Here is a 12,162-nt window from a genome sequence, read left to right as displayed (position 1 = left end):
ACGATAGGCCGCCATGTTGAGTGTGGCTAAAAGTGTGGCACTCGAAACCGATTCTAGGTCTCCCTCACAGAAGAGTTCGCTGCGTGTGCGGCGGTTAACAGGTCTGAGAGCTGCGCTAGTTGCTGCTAATATGGCTGTGGAGTCTGTCACTCTTGGCATCGACCTGGGCACCACGTCTGTGAAGGCAGCCTTGTTGGAGGCCGCACCCGGCCAGCCATCCGGGTTCATGGTACTGGCGAGCTGCGCCCGCACTTCGCGAGCGGATGCCGAGAGCAATGTGGCCGTGCCCCAGGTGAGGCAGTGCCCTGGACCCGCCGCCTCCAGGAGCCTCCAGACACCCCTCTTCCCCAAAGAGGCATCCTGCAGAAGCAAATTACTCTTGTAAAGAAATCTCTCTGCTCCTGCCAGTCTGACCATCTGCCTGCCTCCACCTCCCGAGGCCTCGCTGCCCGCAGCTCTGCCCATTCCGCTGCCAACGTTTCCCTACTCCCTGGCCTCGGGGTCTAGGCTCAGGCGCTGGATCCCTGTGCTCTCTGCTCTAAACTTTCTGCACCCCGAATTTGGAAGAGTCGCTGGCCTGTGAGTTTGGAGGAGCCACAGGCCTTCCTATCCCTCTTGCCACTCACTATACCTTATATCTGCCCTGTGCCCTCAGGTTCAAGAATCAGGTTGTTTCCCAGTTCAGAGGCTGGGTTTTACTCCGGAACCGGAAATCAGATGCAGAAGCTGGCCTAACTGGCTCTTCTTATTTCGCAGTCTCTAATGTGGTCCGAGAAACTAATAACACCTGATCAGTAAGTCTCCCAGCCCCAAAGGCTGACAGACAAAGGCTGGAAGACATCAGGACAGAAAGACACCGAAAGAGAAATCAAGTAAAATGTTTTTTAAAATAATCAAGTTGATAGTTATACACTACATCTAATGGCTTATGAAAGCTACAAGGTACAGGAACAGAATTTCAGGACAGGAGTTCCTTTTGGGAGATGTGGGTAGGTTCGGAAAAGGTCAGACAATTCTCAACTGAATCCCATTAATTTCCTCAAAAGGGTAGCTTTATGTACAGTCAGTTGGCAGTGGAAATTAATGTCAGGGAACCTGCGTAACCTCTGACTTGTTCTCTGAGTTTGAACGAGTGACCTCTTAGGCCCCTTCTAGCCACAACCCTGATTTTCTGAGGTAAACCTCACCCCCAGCAGCTTTGTTTTTCATAAGCTCTTGCCACATATCATTTCTGTAGGGTTCAGAATCCAGCTTGCTTAGAAGCTTTCAGAAGATAAAAATTTAAGGAGCACTTCTCATTTTCCTAGAGGCTTTTAAAATTAGTTTGGGGCAGCAGGGCATTTTAGAGTAATCATTTCATATCATAGACTATGAAATGGAAGCACAATTGGCTCTGAGCCTGTGGGGTTGGTCAGCATGGCTGGGATTATAGGAGTGTGGGTGTTGACAGTGACTTTTCCTCTTGAAATAGGGTCACTTTTTTGTGGTGCTGGGGATCTGGGTATTATTGAACTAGTCAAGTGCTCTACCGCAGCTCCAGCCCCAGCCCAGGGACACTTTTTGAAAACTACTTTTTCCTCCATGTCTTCTAGCATTCATCCGGTTTTCAGATTACAGGGACACTCATCATGCCACACCTGCCCTATAAAAGGCAGTAATTACCCTCATCTCCCCCTCATCCTCCACATGTATGTTATGCTTGGGGACAAATGGCATTAGTGTGACTTGTCAACATTGGCATTGGGCGGTGTAATTCTTTGTTGTAGGGCATTGTCCTACCCGCTCATCATACTCACCCAGAAAACTGGAATTGACTGCCAACACTGACTCCTTGTCTGTACTCCTATCAGGCCTGTTTCCCTCCTTCATTGCCTCCACCCACACAACTCACCCACCCTGGGCCCATTTTAAACAGAGGTTCCACTGTCCTGGGGTGATGCACCATCTGATGACCTTATGGGGACTCTAAAACCAGCACAGTACAAGCTACAAATATGAGCCATGGCTGTAATTTTCCAGTAGCCATTTAAAAGGGGCAAAAGGAATAGGGTGAGATTCATTTTAATTACATATTTTGTTTAATTCAATGTATACAGTGTATTATAATTTTGATGTATAATAATCAATAGAAGTTTATTAACAAGATACTGTGCATTCTCTTATCCATCTTAAATCTGAAATCTGGTTTGTAGTTTCCACTTACATCTCAGTCCAGACTAGCTGCGTGGCACCAATGACTGCTGTATTATACAATGCAGATTTAAGCAGATAGCTCTACTTTCTTGCCCCTTTTGTTCTTTCTTGCTGTCTGGGGATCATGCATAGCCGTGTTCCTCTGTCTTTCAGTGCCCTGTTGGTTTGCCTGGTGCCTGTCCCACATATAAAGGATCCTTGTTAGGTTCTGGAACTGCCCCTTCAGGAAAATAACTGAGTTCCCTCTCCACTCTTTCTCTTCCTTGCCTTCCTTTTTTGTTCCTTTGTTCATTCTTGTTAGGAGCCAAGAACTGCCCTGAACAAGGCCAGCAGGTTTGTTCAAAGGAGTGGAGGGAATCAAGGAGCCTCTTAATCTTTGAATGATTTTTCAAGACTGTAAGCTTTTTCAGTTCCTCAAAGAATGTACATTTAGTAAGAGCTGATCCACTCTCACTTCCTTTTCTGAATGTTCCATGGATCCTTCCAGTTGTTAAATAATAAGTTTATTTAGTGCCTCGAGATGATTTTTTAAAATGCTATAAACAGTATATTTTGGGTGAAACAAAATAAGTATTCAATTTTTGAAATTCAGGACACTAGTTCTGACTTAAGCTTTTAAATTTAACTTGGAAAGTTTATTCCATTAATAAGTAACATTAAAAAAGAAAGAAATATAGCAAAAAAGCCCAAAACAAAATTTAAAAAGTCTAACATTTTAACCATCATTTATGAGGGCCTTTGAATAATACTTAATTCCAATTTGGCTAATTAAATACCTCAGACATTTTATTTTTATTTATTGAAAATTTTAAAATGCAGTGCTGGGAATTAAACCAAGTAGTGTCCTGCCACCGAGTTGCATGTCCACTCCCATTAATTATTTGTTTGAGACAGGATCTCACTGTGTAGTTAGGCTGGCCTTGAGATCGATCCTCCTGCCTCTGCCTCCCAAATGCTGGGATTACAGGGGTACACCACCATGCCTGGCTCTCCTTAGTTGTTTTAAACTGCAGTTATACACTTAATCTGTTTTCTGGCTTAAGTACTGCAGTTTTTTGAACAATTCAAATTCAGATACTGGGCAGGGGGTATAGCTCAGTGGTAAAACATGTGCTGGGTTTGATTCCTAGCATCAACTCTGCCCCCCGAAAAACCAAAACCGAAACCAAATACACAACAACAATAACAAAAAAATAACTCAGAAATTGCAAAAGTGAAAGGACTTTATCTGGGGTTTTAGGACTTGTAATTTGGGAGACTCATGTTCAGCTAGCTAGTTTGGAATCAGTGTTCCAGAGAAGTTGGAGAAGTGGGAATTTAAATGGGCAAGCTTTACAAAGCAGTAAAGAAAATCCTTTGTAGGGAATTTCTATCGAAATGAGAAAGAATGACAGGCTATGTGACTGATAGAAGATAATGAAAGTAAATATTCAGTAAAACGGTTCATAAAACAAGAGTCTGATAATTGCTTGATAGCCATCTTGAGTTTCTGGGTACAATATAATTATGATGTGTTCTAGAACCTGCAGCTGAAGGGAAACAGGTTAAATAAATCATGTGCAAATCTGCTTTCTGATGGTCTCTCCACAATTTTGAAAATCTCATTCAGTGTTCTTGTCATCATGATTTAAAAAAATTTTTTTAAGTTGTCTGACTTAAATATTAGAATTCCTTTTTTTGTTTTTTTTGGTACCAGGGATTGAACTCGGGTCCTTGTGCTTGTGCAACAGGCAGCGAAACCACTGAGCTAAATCCCTGTCCCTGTCTGACTTAAATATTTTGTTGTTGTTTTTTTTGTTTTTTTGGTACTGGGAATTGAACTCAGGACCTGGTGCTTTCGAGGCAGGCGTGGTGCCACTGAGCTAAATCCCTGGCCCTCTGACTTAAATATTTTCAGAATATTTAAGTAATTTTTAGAAAGCAAATAAATTAAATGTATACCCAAGGAAAGCTTCAGTGTTCTTACATGTTTCAAATCCTCTTATAAATGTAGTAGAGATTTGAATTTATAATCACAAAGGTAGATCTGTTGTTCAATTTCACAATTTAAATTGCAGTTACAAAAGCAGCCTAGACCAAATTCTCTTAAACATACAAATTTACTTAAAATACTAATACTCCACGATTCCTTAAGCACAAATATTAATAGCATAGGTATGATTCTTTTAAACATGCATAGATATTTAATTCTTGATCTAGCCACTTTGAAATCTACTTATTCACCAAAACAAGTATGCCAACTGGATTGCTTTCCCAAGTGAATATTTTGTGGTGACTTTCTTAGCTTTTTGAAGTTTAGAGGGTTGGATTTTGCCTATTGCCCCTACATCTTCCAGGCTCTTCCCTGCTGCATTCCCTAGTCCCTCTCCTCCAATATATATCTGTTCCTTTAGTTCAGATTGCTCAACTCTTGCACTTCCCTGCTGTATTTGGGGAGGTATTGTTCTCTGAACCCCAACAAAGGAAAGATGCTGTCAAGAAAGGCCCAAGCACTCTAGGATGAACCCTATTATTCTGGGCACCTTCTGGAATGGAATAGAACTGAATGGGAGAGAACTCCTAGTTATGGTCTCTAACAGGGTTTAATCATTAAAGGACAAGAGGGTCACAGAACCTAGATTTTTTAGGTTTATATCCCATCACAGCCTACTGTTGGAGTGGAGTCTGTAACTCCCACCCATCTGGACATACTGCTTAATTGGAGTTGGCATTACTTCAGATTAAGATATCAAAATGTGTTTTTCCCACCTAGCTCCACAGACTCAGTTTGAACTTGTCCAAATTCTTATTCCTGTCTCTTAGTATTAGGACCACTTTATTTTTGCAGGTGTTAATAATAATATGATATTACATTAAATCTGCTTTATCTTCTCTCCCCCTTCTCAAGCTGGGGGTTGATCCAGGGCCTCATGGATGCTAAGCTTGGACTCTCCCACAGAGCTACAACTCCATCTTTAAAAAAAAAAATCAAATAGGATCAGCTTTATTTATTTTTTATTAGTTTGTTTTCTTAAGAGATGGAGTTTCTTGGGGCTGGGGATTTAGCTCAGTGGTTCTGGCACCTGCCTCGAAAGCACAAGGTCCCGAGTTTGATCCTGGTACCAAAAAAAAAAAAAAAAAAAAAGAGATGGAGTTTCTCTGTGTAGCCCAGAACTTCTGGCCTCAAATGATCCTCCTGCTTCAGGCTCCAGAGTAGTTGCTAGTGCAGGCATGAGGGATCACACCTGGAGGTGACTTTGTCTTTCAAGTTTACTCTGCCTAGGGAAGTTATCAAGGAGAGAGGAAGTCAGAAGAAAAGGCTCCTCAGGAAAAGATGGTCCTGATTTTTTTGCAATCTTTTCTCCATCCCTGATACTATCAGTCTCTCTTTGTGTAGCTGATGCCATTGTTCAGCTAATGTTCTGAAAAGAACTCTGGTGATAATATTTGTCTTTGAGAATGCTCTTGGGACTCTCATTACCTATCCTGGGGTCTTAGACCTTTGGGCCTTTCTGGTGGCATCTTTCTTATGTTGGGGTTCAGAGAAAGGTAGCCTTCAAATATGGCAAGTTTTTGGTATGCTGAAAAATTTATTCTAAAGGAAGTAATTAAAAGGCCTTTAAAAAGCAAGTTCAGGAGCAAAGTCCCTCTAACAGTCTTGATTCTCCTATCTAAGCACATGAAGAGGCTGTCTCTGGAATTACTTAAGTAATTAAGTTTAGTCTTTAGTGTTAAGACTAAACTGTAAGCTGGATGTGTGCCTGTAGTCTCAGCTACTGGGGAGGCTGAGGCAGGAGGATCGTTTGAGCCTATGAATTTGGGGCCAGCTTAGGCAATACAGGGAGACTTCACCTCTTAAGAAAAACAACAGCAACAACAACAACAATAGCAGAAAACCAGACTACAAATGGAACAGAAATGCCTTCCAATCACCACTTGAAATCTTACCGTCAGTCTCAGAGAAGACAAAGGAATGTAGCCATATTTGGACAGGTTACTAGTACAAGGTAAAGTTTATGCCTTGGGCTCCTCCAGATTACAAAGAGAATCATTTTACAAGCTAATTTCTGTCTCCTAAGTATTACTTAAGATTCTCAAAGTTATCCACATTCCCCACTCACCCCTGCCATTTAGAAGAAGGAGCACATGAGCATTGGAATCATATTGAACCCATGGGTACCCATGTTCCTATGACTTTCCTCCATGCTGTGACGTTTTTCCTTTGTGCACGCTAATAAATCTGTGTGCTTTTATTTATCTGTGGTCAGTTCATACCAGTGAACCTGAAATGGAAGGGAAGGGAGGGGCATTTCCCTTTGCCCCTGTACCTGCTAGACTCCTCCCTGCTACACTGTACAGTCCCACCCACCCTGTGCCTTCTGAAGAAGACCCCTCTTCCATTTCCCCGATTGATACCATGGAGCAGGAGAAGTGCTTTCTCAGCTCAGCCTGCCCATGGTGGAGAATGGCCTGGGCCACATGCTGAACCTCATCTGTGAAGGCAGGGAGTGGGCCCTTGCTGGAGGTGGCAGCAAACCCTCAGTCCCACACCTTGCCTTTGAGGCTATGCAGCAGGTCTGGGAAGTGATCCCAGTGGATTGAGCTGGCAGCTCTCCCCCAGGAAATCCCTTGAGTCCTGCTTTTCCTCTGCATGTTTGTCTGCCCCTGCCCATCATATCCTGTTCTGTTTCCAGGGGCGGGAGCAGGATGTGAGTAGGATCATCCGAGCCCTAAACGAGTGCCTCGCTGCCCTTCCCCAGAAGCAGCTCCAGAAAGTCGGGGCCATTGGAGTGTCAGGACAGATGCATGGCGTCGTGTTGTGGAAAACAGGCCAAGGTATGCTGGGCTTGGGGAGACAGTTTCATGCTGCTGCAGCTCGCTTATCATGCAAGAAGAGGGCTGCAAAAGACTGTCCAAGCCACACCAGTTCATACCATGGGAAGAATGTCTTGTTCCTCAGAAGGAAATAACTGACGTTGTTGCCCATCCATATTTTGTGCACATTTTGTGATGAAGCAAACTACTCACAGTTCATCAGCGCTTTCTCTCTGAACAGGCAGGGGAAGAGTGAATGCTCTCAGATTCCTCTGTACGATTTAGTGGAGTGGAGTTTTTTGGTGTTTTTGAGACAGGCTCTCACTATGTTGTTCAGGCTGGCCTTGAACTCACTGTGTAGCCCAGGCTGGCCTTGAACGTGCAGTGATCCTCCTGCCTCAGCCTCCCAAGTGCTGGGATTACAGGCTTGGAGTGGATTTTCTAAAGCTTTGTCTTTGTGTTAGTGTCTCAGAACATTAGTGAGGACAACCATGGGATTAGCTGTAACTCTACAAATGCTAAGACATAGAGGCAATTCTTTGCAATTTGGGCAAAGTTTTTGTCCCCTTGTGATTTTTCTATCCTTTCTAAGGGCATAATGGAATATTCTTTTGGGCATAATGTATTCAATTCTTTGGAATTTATGCCTTGTTTTTGTCCTTTATATGATCACAGCTGTTTTTGATTTTTCAATTCCAGGGAGTATCCTTTTGAAGGGCTCAGTTGCAGGTGTGCTGCAGTGTGGAGGAGGTGACTTGTTCTGTTTGGCCCCCAGGAGGAGACCAAGCCAGGAGAACAACAGCAGGCACCTCACGTGCCAGGTGCCGGGCTAAGAGTGTTACCTGCATGACCTCATCCATCTTTCCCAACAACCTTAGGATGAAGGTGACTGTCAGCATTGTGCAGATGAGAAACAGAAGTTCAGAGGGTTTTGAATAATATGCCCAGGGTCATATGGCAGCAAGTGGTGATGCCAGCATTTGAACCTGAGTTGGTCTGTCTGACTTCAGACACTACAGGAGGGCACAATGGCTCGTTGAAGAGAGGGACTACCTAATGGATTGTCCAAGGAAGGGACTTCCAATGGATTGTCCTATAGGAAGTCATGAGCTGCGTGAGGTTAGGCATTAGCATTTTTAAAATTATAAAATATTTTATATATAGACATAAAATAGGGAGAATGGTATTATGAACCAATCTGAATCCATTACCTGGCTTCTACAAAATCAGCATTTAAGTGCAGATTTTGTTTTTTAGATTGAGGTCTTATGTGTGGCCCAGGGTGGGCTTGAACTGTTGGGCCAAAGTGATCCTTCTGCCTCAGCCTCTTGAGTAACTGGGATTACAAATGTATATCACTGAACCTGGGTGAGTATTTGTGCTTTAAGTGGAAGATGGATGGCTACTTCAGGGAGATTTTGCAGGGAGATGTGGTTAAAAGGATAGAACATTGAATTCACCTCTTTCCACCTGGAGCGTCAGAGACTCGGAGTCCCCTGGGCCCAGTGAGTGGTGATTTGACTCTCAGCATGGCTGGTGTCTAGTGATGTGTAATTTGATCATGTCCAACACAAGGCTGGATAACTGTGCAAGCCAATGCAGGTTTTTTCCCCTCTTCCCTCTCTATCTGCTTGTCAGGCCAGCTGAGACACTGGGAGCTGTTTGGCTCCAAGCAGTGGCAGGAGCAGAATGCTGATTAGAGCGTCACAGGGCTGACCTCTTAGCAGGAGTCTAGGTTGTAAAAGCTTTTTAAACTCCTTAATTCTGCATTAATGAGAATAAATGTTCTTTTAATACTAAAACCCTTCCCAAAGAGGACAGCAGAGATCTAATGATTGTGGTCTGGTCATATGCCTTCCTTTCTGTCCTTCTCCTGGTCTAACCACACAAACCATCAGCCACATTGGTGGAAAGAGCTGCTTAATATTTCATTGAGCCAGCTCCATACCTTCTTGTTTTGTTTTCTGTTTCTGGGAAGGAAGAAGGCCACTGTTCGCTGATGATGATTCCTACTGAGTGAAGTTGAGTGAAATCAGATTTGGGATCAAATCGTGCCTTTTTAAATGGTAGCCTTAATTCAGTTTGGCTTCACTCCCTACAAAATATAAGGCCCCGTGCTGGGCCCTGTGGGAGAAATAGCAATGAGTGGTGAAGCCTTTACCTTCTAGAACATGGCCAACACAGTCAGGCACCTGTAATTGAGTGGAGAGCTAAGTGCTTCAGTGAGCTCATAGGCAGGCAGTTTGGACAGGAGGGAGTGATTAGTATTTTCTAAGAGGCCTGTGGTTACTCCTGTTTTCAGATTCCATTTTCAGGCACAGTAAAAGCAGGAGAGAAATAGAGATTATAAAGCAAAACTGAGGCTGCACTCTGTTCAGAAACAGCCCGGCAGATTGTCCCTCCAATAAAGGCTTGCTGTGGAAAAAAAGAAAAAAAAAAAGCAAAGGTGAAAGGCAAGCAGCAGATTGGAAGAAAATATTTGCCAATGTAGAGAGACAAAAGACAGGCGTCAGTATGAATAAAGGGGCAGTAACAAAGAAAGGACAAATGGGCAAAGAATCCCAACAGGCAGTTCCTAGAAGAGGAAATACAATGGCTCATAAACATGAGGATATGCTCAATGTCATTAGTAATTAGGGAAGTACAGATGAGAACAATGAGAAATCATTTTCCACCACAGATTGTAAGAAATCAGAGTTTGGGCATGTCAAGGGCTATACAGGGCAGGGGGAGATTTAAATGCTGCTGCTGGTGGTGTAAATTAGTAGAGCTGAAGGGTAGTTTGTCAGGCCTATGACAAATAAGGTAGCTGCTATGACTCTATGAGTTCTACCTGGAATCTGACCATGAAAAGTGCTGGAAAACGTGCAGGAGGACACATCAACATGGTCCTTCACTGCATCCTTGCTTAGTAGTAAAAATGTGACCTTCAGCTGAGGGGGGTTAAATAAATGCTGGCAGGCCCATGCTGTGGAATGATGTGCAATACATTCAAGTGTATTGACATACAAAGAACTCAAGACCGTATTGTTGGACAGCAGTAAGTACAGTATAAGACTATTAAAAAATAGACCAAGCCCCCTGTGCCCAAGTTAATTAAACAAAACCTGTCTCAGTGTAAAAACTTTGGATAGATACTTGCAAATACCAGTTGATAGGATGGAAGCTGTGACTCTGGTGGGGGGTGGGCAAGCAGGGCCTCTGGTTTGTCTCTAATACTATTCGTAGATTTTATATTGGGAATGGATCCATTTATCATTTATGTCACTAAAAACTTCAAAAAATGCATCAATTCTTTATTAAAAGAAAGAAGAAAGGTAGAAGATATTCATTGGGTCAGGTCCTGGAACAGACTGCTTAGATTTGAATCCTCATTCTAACACTTATTAACTGTATGAACTTGGACAAATTTTAAAAACTTCATGCTTTGTTTTTCTTATGTGTCTTTAACTAATGTGGGGATAATTATCACTTTGGCTTATACTGTTATGTAGATTAAACCAATCAATAGTTTTAAAGTCTTCAAACAATACCTGGTACATTTATCATGTGCACTGTATTTTTGTTTTATAATAAAATGACAGTTTGAAAAATTGGATCAAAAGAGTTTTAGAAGTAGACAAAGAGGTTGAAAAAAAGCTAGAGATTCAGGGCCGGGGATTTAGCTCAGTGGTTCCGGTGCCTACCTCACAAGCATAAAGTCCCAAGTTCAATCCCTTTGAACTTGGTACCAAAAAAAAAAAAAAAAAAAAAGCTAGAGATTCAGCTTTAGGGCTGGGATAAGTATCTCAGCCTTAGATTTGGATAGGAATGAAGCTGTGAGGTAGACTGCCAGGAGGAACCCCTCCATTCCACCCCATCCTCTGCTCCAGGTGAAATTTAACATGATGGTAAGCAGATGTTGCAGGTGCATGGTTCCCAAAGCCTTTATCTGCAATTTTCCTCCCTCCTCTGCTAGGTATGGCAAGGGATAAGAACCAGAGATTTCTTGACAAGGTCCCTCAGAGCCTTTGTCCCCACTCTTCCATCTACCTGCACCATGTGTCCCCAGCTATTCTTAAGGGTCACTTTCCTACTTAATTCAGGTCCCTCCTTACATGACACCTCAGAGAGGACTTCCATGACCATCTCAACATCCGTGATCACTCTCTTTCCCCTTACCCTGCTGCACATTTCTTCATAGTAACTAAAAGTACCTGGTCCTATACGTTTGCTTGTTTATATTCTGTCTCCATTGATAGCATACAAGCTTCACATAGGCAGTGACTTTCTCTTGTTCATTGCTGTATTTTCAGAGACTAGAAGCAGTGGCTAATACACATTACTCAATAAATGCATCACATACCCATGCACGGCCGTGTTGAAGAATGGATGATGCTTCATGGCCTGGAACTAAGTGGAGAGGGCCAGATGAGTCTCTTTCTTTGGATCTTGGTGAACAGATTTGTAGGAAAATATAACGGCCTTGTCACCCAATCTAGGACCTGACATTGGGCATTGCTTTTTTTCTTTTTCTTTCATAGTATTTCCCCTGCTTGGCTCATGGTAGGCACCATTCTGCAGTGGGAGCTACATTCTTACTTCCATTCAGCAGATTTGGGGTGTCCTCAATTGCCATTAACTTGTTTTGGACTTCAACTTAGTGTTAACTTTCTTTCCCCATTTTGCTACAGTGGTTGTATTTATATTGCATGATGGTGTGGAAAACATACTGATATGAGGAGAGGAGAAAGCAAAAGATATATAAAGGAGGTATATTATCTTTCTCAAAGGCTGCTGGAAAAGTCTGGTACGGTGGACAGTTTAAAGCCATGTTAGTCAGCTTTCCATTACTATTACAAATACCTGAGATAATGATAAGTTTATGGGGGAAAGTTCTATTTTCCATTCCATGAGCGATTGACTCTATTGTTTTGGGCCTGTGGCACCAACCCATGTTGAGAACATGAGGTGGAGCAAAATTGCTCATCTTAAGCCTGGAAAGTGGAAAAGAGGGAAGAAGTCAGAGTCCCACAATCTCTTGAGGTCATACCCTCAATCCCCTAAAGAGCTCTCACTAGTCCCCATCTTTTAAAATTTCTACCACTTTCCAGTAGCGCCAAGCTGGGGACCAAGCCTTTGATTCATGAGACTTAGGGGGACATTCCAGACCCAAATTATAATAGAAGGTAAAGT

The 12,162-nt window shown here is 42.8% G+C and overlaps 1 protein-coding gene across 2 annotated transcripts in view; it reads left to right on the top strand.

The window, feature by feature from the left end:
* The first annotated feature begins 13 nt into the window (after positions 1 to 13).
* Shpk (sedoheptulokinase) overlaps positions 14 to 12,162 on the top strand; it is a 33,626-nt gene continuing 21,477 nt past the window's right edge. For both annotated transcript variants that reach the window (XM_087191656.1, XM_087191655.1), the window contains exons 1-2: positions 14 to 292; positions 6,867 to 7,008. In XM_087191656.1, the coding sequence (XP_087047782.1) occupies positions 14 to 292; positions 6,867 to 7,008 (421 nt within the window). The remainder of the gene's footprint in view (positions 293 to 6,866; positions 7,009 to 12,162) is intronic.

This window comes from Heterocephalus glaber, unplaced genomic scaffold (genome assembly GCF_053883595.1).
Source record: "Heterocephalus glaber isolate CG9 unplaced genomic scaffold, H.glaber_assembly_v1.0 deba00001564, whole genome shotgun sequence".
Taxonomy (NCBI): domain Eukaryota; kingdom Metazoa; phylum Chordata; class Mammalia; order Rodentia; family Bathyergidae; genus Heterocephalus; species Heterocephalus glaber.
This window is presented reverse-complemented; position numbering and strand designations above follow the sequence as displayed.